An 18,631-nucleotide genomic window follows, 5' to 3' on the forward strand; every position below is an offset into this window, starting at 1 on the left:
CAAAAGTGACGAGAGGATAAGGGAGATTTTGAATTTCTGCAGACACTTGTGGACACTGGACACTTTTGGATTGTGTGAGGCCCACTGATATCTGAGCGCTATGTCACAGGCTCGATGGCACAGCTGTGACAAAAGTGACGAGAGGATAAGGGAGATTTTGAATTTCTGCAGACACTTGTGGACACTGGACACTTTTGGATTGTGTGAGGCCCACTGATATCTGAGCGCTATGTCACAGGCTCGATGGCACAGCTGTGACAAAAGTGACTAGAGGATAAGGGAGATTGGATTGCTTTTAAAAAAGCAGTTTGCAGAGCAGTGGGTGAACAGCAATGCCAGCCTGTCAGGAAGCCTTAAAAGGCAGCCCAACAACCAACACCACTGATACACCACAATATAGCCTCCCCTTGCACTGCACACACAGTGACTGGTTTGTTGTGCAGGCCAAATCGCTAGCAGCAGAAGCAGTTTTTTTTTCTTCTCAGCAGGACAAAAAAAAAAATTGGGATGGCTTTTAAAAAAGCAGTTTGCGGAGCAGTGGGTAAACAGCAATGCAGGAATGTCAGGAAGCCTTAGAAGGCAGCCCAACAACCAACACCACTGATACACCACTATATAGCCTCCCCTTGCACTGCACACACAGTGACTGGTATGTTGTACAGGCCAAATCACTAGCAGCAGAAGCAGTTTTTTCTTCTTCTCAGCAGGACAAAAAAAAAAATTGGGATTGCTTTTAAAAAAGCAGTTTGCGGAGCAGTGGGTAAACAGCAATGCAGGAATGTCAGGAAGCCTTAGAAGGCAGCCCAACAACCAACACCACTGATACACCACTATATAGCCTCCCCTTGCACTGCACACACAGTGACTGGTGTGTTGTGCAGGCCAAATTGCTAGCAGCAGAAACAGTTTTTTTGTCTTCTTCCCTACCTAACGCTCTCCCTACAGAATCAGCAGCAACCTCTACCTATACTGAGATCGGCAGAAGTAAGATGGCGGTCGGCGTGCACGCCCTTTTATACCCCCTGTGACGCCCACCAAAGCAAGCCAATCACTTGCATGCCCTTCTGAAAGATGGTGGTGACCCCTGCCTATGTCATCACGTTGCCCACAGTGTCCGTGGATCCTGATTGGCTGAAAAAGAGCGCAAAACAAACTTTTGAAACGCGACTTTGGCGCGTAAGTCGCCGACCTCATGGCCGACCTCATCCTAGGGTCGGGTTTCGTTTCATGAAACCCGACTTTGCCAAAAGTCGGCGACTTTTGAAATTTTTCGACCCGTTTCGCTCAACTCTAGTCCTGACATCTTCAAGTAGTTGTAAAAGACGAATGAACCGGAGCCGCCACCTGCTGGCCGGGAACAGTACAGCACTCGATTTACAGTAGAATCCAAGGCGTGCTACCAGCGACATCTTGCGGCCAGACTTGTTTATTGCATGTGAATAAATTGTATGAAGACGGGCGCCACCTACTGGCGCGGAATATGACTGCTGCTGTGCTGGTGATCGGACATGAGGCGTCACATATCTGAGCTGTGATTTGGGGTCACCTCAGGAGTCAGGTATAGGTGTAAGCAGGGCCAGACTGGGGCGAGAATTCAGCCGCGGCATTGTAGGTGCACAGGCCACGTGTGGGATGAATGTGAGACATCTCTGTGCACTTGTAGGTTGTAAGAAGTGAGGTTGGAGTAACACGACTCTATGGCCGGGGTCAGACTTGTGAGAAACTCGGACGAGCCTCGCATCAATACCCGGCTCTGCCGCCAGCACTCGGGACCGGAGTGAGCGCTGCATGTATTTCTATGTGGCTGAGCGCTCCAGGCCGAGTGCCGGCGGCAGTGCCGGGTGTTGATGTGTGAGACTCGTCCGAGTTTCTCACTTGTCTGACCCCGGCCTATAACACGGTCGCAGGTGGTCCAGTATCACAGCTCCGTCCTATTGCCGCTACTTTACCTACATATCGGGGTCTCGTAGCTAATGATGAGGACGCTGCGCTCTCCATGGTGCTGGGGGTCTTCATACAGCTCACGGGCCGGGATGTAGATACCCCCGGAGCTAATACTGATGACCCATGCTACAGACAGTGATCAGTCTCAAGTCCCCAATCATCACTTTTAACCCTTTCGAGACTTTACAATTTTCTGTTTTTTGCGTTTTCCTTTTTTTCCTCCCCTTCTCCCCAGAGTCATAACTTATTTCTTTTTCCACCAATACACCCACATGAGGGCTTGGTTTTTTGCAGAACGAGTTGTACTTTTGAACGACACCATTGATTTTACTGCTGCAGCCAGGATCATATTCCTCGCCAATCGTTACACCGATGCCTCTACCTTGTGCCAGTCATTACACTGGCTACCCATCCACTCCAGAATTCAGTATAAACTTATTACCCTCACCCACAAAGCCCTCCATGGCTCAGCACCACCCCACATCTCCTCCCTTGTTTCAGTATACCACCCTACCCGCGCCCTCCGTTCTGCTGATGACCTGAGGTTAGCATCAATGATCAGAACCTCCCACTCCCGTCTCCAAGACTTTACACGTGCTGCGCCATTTCTTTGGAATGCACTTCCCAGGTCAATACGATTAGTCCCTAATCCCTACAATTTTAAGCGTGCCCAGTAAGCACATTTATTCAGATTGGCCTACCGCCTCAACATATTAACCTATCCCTGTGTGGCACAGTCAAAAGTTTTACCATAACCAGGTTCCCCGCATCATGTTCCCACATGCTTTATGCATCCATTAGCCCTCTGTATCTGTACTGTTATGCACTTACCATTATGGCTGGTCCATACAACTAGGGCAACTGTTACCACCCACCTTTCGTGTCTACCTTTTTCCTCATAGATTGTAATCTTGCGAGCAGGGCCCTCATTCCTCTTGGTATCTGTTATGATCTGTGTGATTATTGTTATGCTGTAATGTCTATCGTCTGTACAAATCCCCTCTGAAATGTAAAGTGCTGCGGAATATGTCGGCGCTATAGAAATAAAATGTATTATTATGGGGGAGTGCTGCCTTACATTACAGTCTGCTTATTGGGGGCTGCAATATACTATACTACGTATATTGAGGACTATCTGGTGTGTTATACTATATGCAGGCTGTCTAGGGGGCCATCATACAGTGTGTAGATTACAGTAAGGGGGCCATCATACAATGTGGATTTTACAGTGAGGGGACCATCATACAGTGTTGGAGCCATCATTGGGGGATACTAAGGGGTCAGTATATATATATACAGTGAGGGGGCATTATACTGTGTATAGGGGAGCGGTACAGGGGGGATACTCAGGACATTATTAAATGTAAAGTGGGCACTTATTGTTATAGGGGAACTCAGGTTACTGTGACTGTCAAACGGGGCACACAGAGAGCATTATTACATTCTAGGGGACAAAATATGAGCACTGTTTTCTAGGTCACTTGCACCCGGCATTACTGTATTATAGAGGGATGCTTTAGAATTTAGAGGGCACACAGAACCACACAATAGGTGCAGTAATAGGGACACATACGGCAGCAGCGGCTCAGCATTGGGGTATCAGGTGCAGTAATAGGGACACATACAGCAGCAGCGGCTCAGCATTGGGGTATCAGGTGCAGTAAAGGGACACATGCGGCAGCAGCAGCTCAGCATTGGGGTATCAGGTGCAGTAATAGGGACACATGCGGCAGCAGCGGCTCAGCATTGGGGTATCAGGTGCAGTAATAGGGACACATACGGCAGCAGCGGCTCAGCATTGGGGTATCAGGTGCAGTAATAAGGACACATACGACAGCAGCGGCTCAGCATTGGGGTATCTGGTGCAGTAATAGGGACACATACGGCAGCGGTGGCTCAGCATTGGGGTATCAGGTGCAGTAATAGGGACACATACGGCAGCAGCGGCTCAGCATTGGGGTATCAGGTGCAGTAATAGGGACACATACGGCAGCAGCGGCTCAGCAGGATGAGGGGTTTGTGCAGGTTGGGGATACATGGTGATGGGGCTGGAATATTAGAAGTGAGACGTGTCAAATATTTTATATTTATTTATATGCATCTCCAGTTGGAGTACTGAGGGTTTTGTTTTGTTGTATAACTATATAATTTCACATTTTTTTACTTGTGGAATCTGCATAGCGATTATTTCCTAAATTGTGTTTTTTGTGTTGTGCCTCGGCTCTGGTTCTGTAGGAGGACCATGGGATTCGTAATGTATCTTATTTTATGCTGTTTTTGACTGTATATTAATTACTGCTGGTGTCTTTGTCCAGGACGCGAACTTGCGGTGTTCCTGCGGTGGTTCTTCTGAGCGATGGGTCCTGGCTTTCTTCTTCGGCGGTCAAATGGATATATTCCCTCTGACGCCTATTTTTTGAACTGACAATCTCCTCTTCCCCTTTAAAAGGTTATTTTTACCCAAAAAAGCTGATCCTTTCTATAATAATCTACAATATCGTCTTTTAAAATATTCCCCTATATTACAAATGGCTGAATGGTATAATTTATGTTTTCATATTCCCTTTCTATATATCAAAATTATCTCTGACGAAATTCTCAGTTATAATATTGAATTATCCTTCTCTTCTCTAAAATTTGCTTTTTGAATGTAACCTTAGATATAGATTCATTTCCATACGGATATTTTTTTTTGTCTACTAATTACTGATAGTCCTTTACTATGACATCATATATATATTTTTTATTGTTTTTAAAGAATAAGTTTTCTCTTTTGAAATGCTTTCACAATTATAAATATCTGCATGTCAGTACGTCGACAGCGAGGTCATTTCTCTCTGACAAGTCCATCTTTGTATACTCACACGCATATTATTTATACTTTTTAATTATGACGTTTTTTTCAACAATAAGTGATGATGGGTTTCTCCTTGGATATGATCTCGGCATAATATCGGCCCCAGTCTGGGAGTTTGCGATGTCTTGCGACTTTCCCTCACTCTAGAGCAGGGTTCCCCAACTCCAGTCCTCAAGGCCCACCAACAGATCATGTTTTCAGGATTTCCTTAGTATTGCCCAGGTCATAATTGCTTCACCTGTGCAATACAAAGGAAATCCTGAAAACATGATCTGTCGGTGGGCCTTGAGGACTGGAGTTGGGGAACCCTGCTCTAGAGCTTCGAACAGAAAAAATCCCCCTCCCCTTTTATATTGTCTTTCTCTTTTTTATATTGTTTGTACTGGGAAATTGATTTATTTTACATGGTAAAAACGATCACTTTATATTCATAATTATTAATGGACACAGTTCACTTAGATTTTTTAAATATTTATTAATTTTTTAATGTGTTTCTGCTCCGCAGGTTCTCATCCATATCTTCTCTTTTGAATAAAGCTGGGATCCACTCATTCATTTCTTCATTTTTTTCTTTAAATAATTTTTCAGTTGTTACCCGTTAATCTGTGAATAGAAATGAATTGATGATTAAGAAAGGGATCCTTAATGTATATGTTTAATTCTATACTGATCAAGACGTGTTAACCTTTTATCAACCATGAACTCTGACATCATGCGTCATTTGATCGTTAGGCGCCATTTTTTGAATTTAGCATGTGCTTAAACCTTGCAAGCACCTTGTCTCTTCATATTGTATGTGGTATTTCCTGACGAAGGGGTCATTGGAACCCCGAAATGCGTTGAATAAGCCACTGGAATATTTCAATAATTTCTGGAATTAATCTATTGCGGCAGCGCGGAGATAATCCACACTTCCTGCTATGCATATCTCTTCATAAGGTCGTGGATCGACCTGTGGATCTGCGGCAGCCGCCATCTTTACATGCCTGTAGTCACCTGCACCAGGTGAGCAGTTTTCTTGGTGTCTCATCTTTGTGATACGTGGGATAAGACCCTATTGCGCTTTGTGTCTCCCCTCTTTCTTTTTCTATATATAGCAAACTGATGATACCGCTTAGAGTTTGTAAATCTTTCAATAAAAAAATTATACTTACGTTTTATTTATTGTGTTCCCGCTCTGCTGAAGCAGCAGGTAAAAGCTCTGAGGAGCCAGCTGTATAGAATGGAGAAGAAAGGAAGGGAAGGTGTTGGTATCTTCCATTAAAAATATACTGTACAATATAGTATAAAGGGAAGAAACAAAGTATATCTACCCATATTATGGGCCTTAGTGTAACAACATGTCACATACAACAATGGGGGAAGCTTTTCCTTACTTTGTTGGACGTCTCTCTGTTTCTTTTTTATTACTTTTGCTGCTGGAGAAAAAGAAAAAGTGATCACAAATAAATATACAAATATAATAATCAGGAACAAATCCTAGTATCATAGGGATAGAGACAATAAATATAATGTATGCCCTGTCTCATATACTTCACCACATGATATAGATTGCTAATTATTAGCTCATTGAATACATTTCACATGCACTTGCAAGCGGACTGATCTGCCTGTGTAACTACCAGGACAAATCATGGTATAATTTTGCATCTAGAAGACAGCGTTTAGGACATAAGGGCACATCCATTTGTGGGAAGGGTTAAATACTTACATGTTTTTGATAGTAGTCTGGTTCTTTCTTCTATAGCATTTTGGCATCCACCATTTATGTTTGTGTCTTAAAAAATCCAAACAAACAAATTGAGACTCAGACAATTCACATCATCATTCTGATCAGTCTATGAGAATTTATACAGTGATATTGTCCTATGATAATGTCACAATTAGTGATGGGTGAACCTCTGGATGTTTGGGTCCTGCGTGTTATGCCAAACGGTTAAAAAAATGCTCGGTTTGGGTACCAGAACAGTACCCGAAACCGAACCTAGACCCCATTCAGATGCATGGTATGCCCGAACACCCATTGTTTGCCATGCTGTCATTTGCAGCACAGCACAGCAAACACTGTCTGTGATCAGTCAGAGAGCTGCGGTTTCCAACACCAGCTATGAAAGTTTACCTCTGTTCATAGAGGCGTCGGCTGATTAGAGAGTACTATTCCCATCAGCCTACGCCTGCTGCCGCTAATAACAGCGAGATCAGGTGTCGTTGATGGGAGTATTCATCAGTCAGTGCCTGCACTATAAATACAATTTTTTTTAAAAAATGACGTGAAGTCTTTCTATTTTTGATTACCAGTATGGTAAAACTGACAGCTGCGAGCTGCAACATTTAGCTGTCAGCTTTAGCAAAGATGGTTATCAACAATAGAGCGGTCCCAACGGCATTTAAAAAAATAATTAAAAAATATGGAATGGGATCCCCCCATTTTTAACAACCTGCCAAGAATTAATGCTTAGGAAACCTATGGATAAAGTTATTTGACTGGATATAACTGCTATCCATGTATTCTTGAGTACATTTTTTTCCAGGAGACTCGGAGATGTTCTGGGAGTGTTGGCAAATACATTATAATCTCACTATCTGTCTACTTACAAGCTGATATCCTCATTGCTGCCTTCTGATGTGGCATTAAACTTATCCACCTCTTCTTCCTCCTTTTCCTCCTCCTTCTCCTCCTCCTCGTCATCCTCCTCCTTCTCCTCCTCCTCGTCATCCTCCTTCTCCTCCTCCTCCTCGTCATCCTCCTTCTCCTCCTCCTCCTCGTCATCCTCCTTCTCCTCCTTCTCCTCCTCCTTTTCCTCCTCCTCCTCATCATCCTCCTCCTTCTCTTCATCCTCCTCATCCTCCTCCTCCTCCTCCTTGTCATCCTCCTCCTCCTCCTCGTCATCCTCCTTCTCCTCCTCGTCATTCTCCTCCTCCTCGTCATCCTCCTCCTCCTCGTCATCCTCCTCCTCCTCGTCATCCTCCTCCTCGTCAACCTCCTTCTCCTCCTCGTCATCCTCCTTCTCCGCCTCCTCGTCATCCTCCTTCTCCTCCTCCTCGTCATCCTCCTTCTCGTCATCCTCCTTCTCCTCCTCCTCGTCATCCTCCTTCTCCTCCTCCTCGTCATCCTCCTCCTCCTCGTCATCCTCCTCGTCATCCTCCTCGTCATCCTCCTCGTCATCCTCCTCGTCATCCTCTTTCTCCTCCTCCTCCTCGTCATCCTCCTTCTCCTCCTCCTCCTCGTCATCCTCCTTCTCCTCCTCCTCGTCATCCTCCTTCTCCTCCTCCTCGTCATCCTCCTTCTCATCCTCCTCCTCGTCATCCTCCTTCTCATCCTCCTCCTCGTCATCCTCCTTCTCATCCTCCTCCTTCTCCTCCTCCTCGTCATCCTCCTTCTCCTCCTCCTCCTCCTCGTCATCCTCCTTCTCCTCCTCCTCGTCGTCATCCTCCTTATCCTCCTCCTCGTCATCCTCCTTCTCCTCCTTCTCATCCTCCTCCTTCTCCTCGTCATCCTCCTTCTCCTCCTCGTCATCCTCCTTCTTCTTCTTCTCCTCCTCCTCCTCCTCGTCATCCTCCTTCTCCTCCTCCTCCTCGTCATCCTCGTTCTCCTCCTCCTCCTTCTCCTCTTCTTCCTCCTCCTCTTCCTCCTCTTCTTCCTCCTCCTCCTCTTCCTCACTATTGGATATATAACATAGACATTATTTAGCAATTCTCGTAAACTGCCATTGTTTTTACAATTACTCATTTTATGTGAGAATTTTCTCTAAAAATTTCTGAATTTCTATCCATCCTCACTGTTATCCTCCAGTTGCCAACTATTAGCAGAATGAAGGCTGCAATTTATAGTAGACTGTGTATGGAGGACATAAATGGTTTCATAAAACTCCCAGGCATGATCCGTAAAAATCTCTCTAAGAAAAAGTGTCCGTGTTACTGTCCGCCATGTCTGTCATGCCGCAAGATGCCTGGAGCAATGTGCACGCGCGCCTTACCTCATGGCTGTTGCTGGGTAACCATCCATCTCTGTCTGGTTTTGCAATCCGCTGTATTCCTGGAACACCTAATCATGTGACCTTTCCTATGTTCCAGCCCTGCTCTGATTCTGCAGTCCGCTGTATTCCTGGAAACCTCTGATCATGTGACCTCCTCTATGGTTCTACCCAGGCTGTTCTAGCGATGCTCTCTATGATCCTGGAGGATCTGAACACAAAGTTCCTCCCAGGTCCTGACCCGGAAGTACTGGTGCTATGGTGCTATATCAGACCGCCCCTCCCTATGGTCAGGGCCTGAGTATCGTGTTGCTTCCCTGCATGGCTGCTTGGCCTGCTGGGTCGCTCCTGTATTCTGTGCCCCTACACTTTGCTCTGTCGTGCGTCTCTGCACACGCTCTGTGCTTGTACTCTGACTCCTGTCTCGTGCCATGTCTTGTGTTGTTTCTCGTGACATGTTTGGCCTTGCCTTGTAGTACCTCCGCTGTTCTCTGCTTTAGCCTGTTTTGCCATGTCTGGTCTTTGCTATTCTGAGCCTTGTAGTACTTCTCATGTTTCTTGTCTCTGCCTGGTTTTCCGTACTCTGTCCTATCGTGCTCTCTTGCACATTTCCACGCTAGTCCCAAGGCTCTGCCTTGGCCCGGCTCTGGGCTTCGGCCTATGCTCCGCTGCTAGCTCTGTTCTTGCTCTGACCTGGCTCTGTTTCTGCCTATGTTCCGCACCCTGTCTTGCCTTGTTTCTCGCCTAGCCTTGTCTTGTTTCTTGCTTTGTTGCTTCGTGTGCCCTTTGCATGCACCTGGCATTCCTAGCTTCCTGCTTGTGCCTCAGCCGTGCCCGCCCTAGTCGTGCCCTCCTGCTTGTGCCTCAGCCGTGCTCGTCGGTCAGTGACAGCTGTGTCGCCTGCTATGCCTCAGCCGGGTTCGCTGGAGTCTTGCCTGCCTGTTAGTGCTGCAGAACAATCAGCTAGCCAGTGCCCCAGCCGAGCTCTCTGTGCTTCCCTGCACTTCACGCTGTTTCTGCACTGTGCTCTACGTGCTCTCTATAGCACGCGCAGGTCCTCGCCTGCCCTTGGCATACCTCCCTGTGCTTCTCTAAAAGTACGCGCAGGTTTTGCCATGTACCCTGTCGTGCCCTCTAGTACGCACAGGTCCTAGTCTGTACCATGCGAACATGAGGATGAGTGACCTCATGGAGATTAACATCCAACACTGCGGAGACACCATCACATGTTTCTCAACGCAGTGATTCTAGAGCAATGCCCCCATCCCTTATGGGAAATATGCAAAAACATGTAAATCAACAGCCGCGGAGACACCATCACATGTTTCTCAACGCAAGCAATGACTAGCCAGGTCTTTCACCGGGAAGGAACAACCACGGGAAGGGCAGTCTCCAATGAAGGAAACTACCTATGCCAAAACATGGTATCCATCCACAGACAGCTGTTTCGGCGTATTGCCCCTCATCAGTGTGTAGTAGGAAACTGGCTAGTAGGAGCAATGCCTAGTAAAAAGACTGCGAACATGAGGATGAGTGACCTCATGGAGATCAACATCCAACACTGCGGAGACACCATCACATGTTTCTCAACGCAGTGATTCTAGAGCAATGCCCCCATCCCTTATGGGAAATATGTAAAATATGCAAAACACTAGGCATTGCTCCTACTAGCCAGTTTCCTACTCCACACTGATGAGGGGCAATACCCCGAAACAGCTGTCTGTGGATGGATACCATGTTTTGGCATAGGTGGTTTCCTTCATTGGAGACTGCCCTTCCCGTGGTTGTTCCTTCCCGGTGAAAGACCTGGCTAGTCATTGCTTGCGTTGAGAAACATGTGATGGTGTCTCCGCGGCTGTTGATTTACATGTTTTTGCATATTTCCCATAAGGGATGGGGGCATTGCTCTAGAATCACTGCGTTGAGAAACATGTGATGGTGTCTCCGCAGTGTTGGATGTTGATCTCCATGAGGTCACTCATCCTCATGTTCGCAGTCTTTTTACTAGGCATTGCTCCTACTAGCCAGTTTCCTACTCCACACTGATGAGGGGCAATACCCCGAAACAGCTATCTGTGGATGGATACCATGTTTTGGCATAGGTGGTTTCCTTCATTGGAGACTGCCCTTCCCGTGGTTGTTCCTTCCCGGTGAAAGACCTGGCTAGTCATTGCTTGCGTTGAGAAACATGTGATGGTGTCTCCGCGGCTGTTGATTTACATGTTTTTGCATATTTCCCATAAGGGATGGGGGCATTGCTCTAGAATCACTGCGTTGAGAAACGTGATGGTGTCTCCGCAGTGTTGGATGTTGATCTCCATGAGGTCACTCATCCTCATGTTCGCAGTCTTTTTACTAGGCATTGCTCCTACTAGCGTTTCCTACTCCACACTGATGAGGGGCAATACCCCGAAACAGCTGTCTGTGGATGGATACCATGTTTTGGCATAGGTGGTTTCCTTCATTGGAGACTGCCTTTCCCGTGGTTGTTCCTTCCCGGTGAAAGACCTGGCTAGTCATTGCTTGCGTTGAGAAACATGTGATGGTGTCTCCGCGGCTGTTGATTTACATGTTTTTGCATATTTCCCATAAGGAATGGGGGCATTGCTCTAGAATCACTGCGTTGAGAAACATGTGATGGTGTCTCCGCAGTGTTGCATGTTGATCTCCATGAGGTCACTCATCCTCATGTTCGCAGTCTTTTTACTAGGCATTGCTCCTACTAGCCAGTTTCCTACTCCACACTGATGAGGGGCATTACCCCGAAACAGCTGTCTGTGGATGGATACCATGTTTTGGCATAGGTGGTTTCCTTCATTGGAGACTGCCCTTCCTGTGCTAGTCTGTACCATGTCTTGAATCCTGATCCTGGTGTGCCTCTCTGCATGCGCAGGACTCTGCTTTTAAACTCTGTCCCTGGCATGCCCCTCGGCATGCACAGGCCTCCGTCCGTGAACCTGACCCCGGCATGTTCCTTCGCAAGCGCAGGACTCTGCTCTGTACCTTTCTCTGGCGTGTCCCTCTACACGCGCAGACCTCCGTCCTTAAACCTGTCCCTGGCGTGCCCTTTGCATGCGCAGGCCTCCGTCCTTGAATGAACCCTGGTGTGTCTCCAAGCACGCACCCTGCCTTGAACCCTGGCTTGCCTGCCGGATTCCCGAAACCTGCCGACCGCTGCCAGAGGTCCAGAACCAGATGACTGCGGCCTGATGTCCGGACCTGATTTCCGTAGCCTGATGCCTGGATCCTGTCGGTCGTTGCCAGTAGTCCGGAGTCCGATGCCATCACACCCTGTCTTGGATCCTGGCGTGTCTCCTTGCACGCACCCTGCCTTGGACTCTGGCGTGTCTCTCGGCGTGCACCTTGTCTTGGACTCTGGCGTGTCCTAGCACGCATCCCTCCTAGGAACTCGTGTGGTCCCTAACAGGTACCCTGCCCTGGACTCCAGTATGTTTTCTGCACGTGTTATGTCTGAACTTTTGGCGTGCCCTTGCACGCACCTTGCCGTGTTTCACCGTTGGTGCCCTGCATCTGATTCTCTGTTTTTGCCTTGTATCTGATTAAAATGTGTAACCATGCTTGCTGATGAAATCCTGTGACTTCGCTTTATGTTTCGTTTCCTGTTCGCCCTGTTGCTAGACACTCAATAGTGTCTCCCTGAGCCGGCCGTCTGGTCCAGCTGCCGTGGTGGCTCACCCCCTTGGTCTTGCCCCTGACACTCCCTGTACACTCACTAGGTTCGCTCGCCCTAGGTGGGTGGGTGCCACGGCCCAGAGGGTTCACTCTAAAAGGAAAAACGACTCAGCGTAAGCTGACGCTTGTCACACTTACAGCAACCAACCAGATCACTGCTCTTCATTTTAAAGGAAATTGAGATGTTGAAATCTGGATTCTGATTGGCTGTGAAGGGTCACACTGATACTTTGTCTTAGAAGAGTATTTATACATGAGCGTGCCTGTGTCTGCTGATGGTGGCACAGTGACAATGAGGGGATGTGAAATCCTCATGAATTTCCAACTCTTTCTTACATCATTTCCCCTTGTAGATACAGTACATTGATTATGGCAATAGTATATCTGAGGGAACAGCTCAGAAATATGACTCTGTTTATAATACCAACTTACAAGATGGTCTCCAGGGTAGGCGCGCGGGATGCTCCTCCAAATTTGTTTTTCCTATAATAGAACATACAGCTCTGGTTAGAATCATATCACACTGGCTCATCATCTGCGGCTTTTTATAAGTCAATTTCCTTATATGTCTAGTGGTATTTGTTGCTGTTTTGGCACAGAATTCATCAAAATAATGTGCGTGATTCATGAATTTGTCGCAAAGTAAAAAATAGGCTTTTTTCGTCTTTTGAACTGCGTTTGTGATGTTTGGTCTCATATTTTGGAGTACTGAAAAACACACCAGAGGGAGGAAGAAGGAGACTAGAGAGAATCTGTGAAAAAACAGGTGAAAATATCTGGAATTGTTAAAAAACAGCCACAAAGCAGCAAAAATTAGTAAAAAGGCGAGCACATGTAAAATTGACTTAAAAAAGGTGCAAATAATGAAAAGGGTAAAAAACAACAAAAAAAGGTGCCAACACACAAAAGTAGACACAAAGGTGGTGATGAATCTGGGCCACGATCTATATAACCTGTCCCTCAGATAACAGCATGGACATAACCTCCAGAATCTCTCCAGCTCTGCCATCACATAGATTGTGCTACACAGAAGGATGATCCTTTAATCTCAGGCTCCAAGAAAACATTTGGTTGGTCAAGAGTCCGGATAAATTTGGGGCATTACTGTAATTGGCTCCTGACCGTATTGTTATTCTACGAATAAAAGGGATGAGGAACAGTATGAAGAATTAATTTGGGTCTAAGTTCTTTATTATTGAAAGCAATGTCATCCTTCTTATGGAAACAGTATAAATGCCCCTGAGTGGGAACAGTAACGCCATGATATCACCACCATGGAGTCCTCCCCTTATTGGGACACATACTACTCCTATATGAATGTGGAAGATATAATAAGATACATACTCGAATTCTACCTCCCATAGCTCTATGCTGACTCTCCATCTATTAAAGAAAAAGAAAACAGAATGAATAATATTACACATACACAGTCACCATGATGGTAGGAAGAGGAATGATACTATTGAGCCTTAATATAACCAATGCAGACTCATAGCGAACATCTCTGTGGTGGATCATTACAGGGAGAGTCCAGGAGGATCAATAATCCCAGTTATATGATATACATACAGCTCAAGCAGGAACTCCTTGTACTCCTTGTACTCCTCTTCTAACGTCATCCTACTGAAGAGAAGGAAGACTATTAGGAATTATTGTATCTGCTCAATAGCTGATAACAGATCATCAATGGTCACTAAAATGTACAACTGTTGTATGTCTGAAACTTGGCGTAGTGTAAGGCCCTGTTCACATGTACGTGTCTCCAGGGCGTCTGGCAGCCGTTTTCACCCGTACTGGAGACATATATCCACGCGTACCCATTACAACCTATAGGGCTGCTCATATGTCCGCGTTTTACCAGCAGCACAGATGACAGAGGCCAATAGCAGTCTATGGGTCCATGTACAACACATATAGCACACGAATGGCATCCATGTGTCATCCATGTGCCGTCCGTGTATATTTAACACTGCAAGTATAGAAGCTTTGGAATTGATTTTTATAAAGCCATACTGGAAAAAAACGGATGTCACATGGATGGCACATGGGTGACCCACTGACGAATCATTGATGATACACTGATAGCACTCGGGTGACACTGGGGACACACTAATGACACCAAGTCATCGCCAACTGTGGTACTTTACAAATCATTAAAATGTAATCTTTAATGCAATACTAGAAAAAATATTTATACAAAAAAACACTAATTAGAGTAATATGGGAGTAACTACTCCTTTTTTATACTATTTAATTAAAGTTTATATTTTAACAATTTGTAAAATATCACAATTGGTGGAGAATTGGTTTCTAAATAGTGTGTACTCTAATAACACAATAACGCTTTGAGCTTTCTGAAGGATGACACACTGATGGCTCACTGATACTACACTGACAGTACACTGATGGCACACTGACAGTACACTGATACTACACTGACAGTACACTGATGGCACACTGATACTACACTGACAGTACACTGATACTACACTGATAGTACACGGATGGCTCACTGATACTACACTGACCGTACACTGATGGCACACTGATACTACACTGACAGTACACTGATGACACACTGACAGTACACTGATGACACACTGATGGCTCACTGATTCCACACTGACAGTACACTGATGATACACTGACAGTACACTGATGACACACTGACAATACACTGATGACACACTGATAAGTACACTGATGCAAAACACTGATGACACCGATACTATTTTTTCCGGTATTGGTATTATATGGACGTGTGAAGGGGCCCACAGTTTCCTCCCACCATGAATGAATTTCCCAAAAATGGGACACTGTAAATCTGCCACATCTGAACTTGCCCTTCGGCTAATGCTCGGCAGTAATAGAGTCGCCCGGTCATTCTGACATGGAGCTGCAATGTTTCCCTGTGGGAAGCAGAATTGCAGGAGATTACGGGTGACATGGAAGGTGACTCTCCGCCATCCAGTGGCCCCAGTCTATCAGAGAAATTGCAGATTTAGGGTAAGTAAGCATTTACCTCATTCTCCTCACTAGATTCTCGCTCATAAACTATAAAATAATAGAAAAAGAAGAATTATAGCAGACATTGTATTTCATTCCTGTTTTGATATTTGTGAAGAATTGCAGGGATTAACTACATAACGATTCCATTATTAAAGGGAAGTGATGTCCTGACATTACAGGGTTAACACCTATACATAAAGGAGAACCTATCAAAACATAATAAAGGACATAAAAAAGAGGCTAATGCAACGTTTCCTTCCACTTTACTCCCGACTGCAGCCCTCTAGTGAGTGTCCCCTCGGCAGGCACCATGATGTCACTGTGTGATGTCATCCCATTTCATGGATTACTAATCCCCAGTAACAGCAGTAACTGTCAGGAGTGACAAAAACCTACAACCAATCCCATATCCATGTAATAGGGTTTTAAGGGATTGTGCAGGACTGGAAAAACATAACTGCTTCCTTCTAAAAACAGCGCCGCACCTGTCCACGGCTTGTGTTTGGCATTGTAACTCGGCTTCATAGAGATGAATAGAGCTGAACTGTAATACCGGACACAACCAACAGACAGGTGTGGCGCTGTTTTTTGAAGAAAAGAGACAGAATTTTTCAAATCTTGTACAACCCTCTTAGATTCTTTACCTTAAATCAAAATTTTATCAATGTAATCACCTAAATATAAAGCACATAGCCTCTTCACAGAGGAAGAGGACAGGAGCTCTAGAGCCACCCATTAGAGGAGGCAATCCTAAAAGTCAATATCGACCCTTTCATGAGCCTTGGCACATGACTTTGGATAGGAAACCAAACCAGAAGCTGCATTTACAATCAAGTACTTTGGATTTTTTACTCCTTATTAGCACAAAGCTATCGCCAATAGGTGGCGCTAGAGCTCTTGTCCTCCTCCTCTGAACAGGCGCCCTGCATATTAAAATTACAAGAGGAGCATTACTTGGCCTATAAGTCTCCCCACACCAACTTGGCGCCTCCACAAGGGACAACGTTACCCCTTAGACCCTCTAAATGTTATGTAACTGTTACAAAATGGTAAAAATTAAATATTTATGGCAGTTATTTCTATATTCCTAATTATACCTAATCTATACATTGCACTGTATTGTTCACATGGATGGTGGATGATACAAAGAGAGAAGGCCGGTTACATAGATGACACAGTTTAAACATTAGCAAAAAATAAAGTTGAGATATTAGAGAATGAGGGAAATGAGGAGCGAGAGTCACAGACACATGGGATATAATAGGACATAAATCAGGAGCGAGAGTCACAGACACATGGGATATAATAGGACATAAATCAGGAGCGAGAGTCACAGACACATGGGATATAATAGGACATAAATCAGGAGCGAGAGTCACAGACACATGGGATATAATAGCAATTAAATCAGGAGCGAGAGTCACAGACACATGGGATATAATAGGACATAAATCAGGAGCGAGAGTCACAGACACATGGGATATAATAGGACATAAATCAGGAGCGAGAGTCACAGACACATGGGATATAATAGGACATAAATCAGGAGCGAGAGTCACAGACACATGGGATATAATAGGACATAAATCAGGAGCAAGAGTCACAGACACATGGGATATAATAGCACATAAATCAGGAGCCAGAGTCACAGACACATGGGATATAATAGGACATAAATCAGGAGCTAATATAAATGATGTTACTCACACTCCACTGACTGAAACCCTCAGAGAAGTTCCGTTCGGCAGTTGATTCTATGTCATCGTGATGTCACAACATTCCGTGACCTCATAACCGGCAGCCACCTATAGCCGATGCTCTATACATGAAATAGGCTTCTCACGACTTATGGGCACAACTGGTTTTGGCCTTAAAGGGGTTCTCCGAGAAATGTAATAAATAAATAAATACACAAATAATAAACAGTTTTCTAAATACTTTTATTTAGCAAAAATCTATGCTTTATGGACTGCGCCCTGTCAGGATTTTTGCATGAAAGAGTGGTCCAAAATTCAAGTTGAGAGGTGTAAGAAGCTCTTGATGGTTATGGGAAGCCACTGATTGCAGTTATTGTTTCCAAAGGGTGTGCAACCAAGTATTAAGATGAGGGTGCCAACAATTTTGTCAAAACTTCAGTTTCTGGAACAATTTCAAGGGTTCCAACACTTTAGGCCATTATTGTGTGTGTAATATGTATACACAGCAGTCTCTGCGTCTCCTATGTGATGTAGCCATATATACACCATTCTAGGTGTATCCTGTCCTGTGTCATGTACAGTATATAGCTATAGTGCGGTGTTAACATAGTGGGTAATATTTGTATATTGAGCTTTTTTTCTCATACCGAGTCAGTATGGGAAAAAAATATTGCACTTCCTCATTCAATAGTATCTGATAAAAGAAAAAATCTGATAAAAATAAAATATCGAATAGCACACACCCAATTTATACGTTTGTGTGCATAAGCCCTTATTCCATGTATATATACACTGCACAGTACGGGTTATCCTGTCCTGTATACTGGGTATAAGGGCTCATTCACACTCCTGTATAAAATATTGATCTGATGTTGCTTCAGAAAAGTTGGACAAGTGGAATCCGTATGGCTGAACTTATGCCATGCGAGTGTGCAATTTGTTTTCTCCCCCAGTCTCCGTGTGACATCTGTGCGACATGCATATGCAATGTGTTCTTAACATCATCTTTTACATACTATAATTCACTATGTAAATTAAAACTAGTTTACAAACTAATGAAGCAATCTTATATACAGATATAGATAGAATAGATATAATAAACTCTAAAGTTGGCTCTGAAGGATCTTTAGCCTTGTTTAACCCCTTTCTGACATCGGATGTAATATTCCGTCCACGTGCCCTGGGCCAATTTGACCATGGACAGATCATTACTTCATCGAGATCGGCCGCGCTAACGGGGAGTACGCGGCCGATCACAGCCGGGTGTCAGCTGATTCTAACAGCTGAAACCCGGCATTAGGTGCCAGGAGCGGTCACAGAACGCTCCCGGCACTTTAACCCCCAAAATACTGTGATCAAACAAGATCGCAGCATTCCGGGAGCCGACGCAGTGCTAACAGCCCCTCTGTCTTTATATCAGAGACCCCGCAGCGTAACATGGGGTCCCGATTGTTGCC

At 45.0% G+C, this 18,631-nt stretch overlaps 1 protein-coding gene across 1 annotated transcript in view; it reads right to left on the bottom strand.

Moving 5' to 3' along the window:
* Window positions 1-5,326: 5,326 nt before the first annotated feature.
* LOC141088062 (nuclease EXOG, mitochondrial-like) overlaps window positions 5,327-18,631 on the bottom strand; it is a 50,909-nt gene continuing 37,604 nt past the window's right edge. Inside the window, exons 6-13 of the mRNA XM_073573933.1 lie at window positions 15,491-15,522; window positions 14,038-14,091; window positions 13,813-13,851; window positions 12,901-12,951; window positions 6,513-6,578; window positions 6,178-6,219; window positions 5,956-6,014; window positions 5,327-5,404 (exon numbers count right to left, since the gene is read on the bottom strand). Of these exons, the coding sequence (XP_073430034.1) occupies window positions 5,963-6,014; window positions 6,178-6,219; window positions 6,513-6,578; window positions 12,901-12,951; window positions 13,813-13,851; window positions 14,038-14,091; window positions 15,491-15,522 (336 nt within the window). The 3' untranslated portion in view covers window positions 5,327-5,404; window positions 5,956-5,962. The remainder of the gene's footprint in view (window positions 5,405-5,955; window positions 6,015-6,177; window positions 6,220-6,512; window positions 6,579-12,900; window positions 12,952-13,812; window positions 13,852-14,037; window positions 14,092-15,490; window positions 15,523-18,631) is intronic.

The sequence above is a fragment of the Dendrobates tinctorius genome, unplaced genomic scaffold (assembly GCF_039654945.1).
Source record: "Dendrobates tinctorius isolate UK_male_01 unplaced genomic scaffold, ASM3965494v1 ptg000037l, whole genome shotgun sequence".
NCBI lineage: Eukaryota > Metazoa > Chordata > Amphibia > Anura > Dendrobatidae > Dendrobates > Dendrobates tinctorius.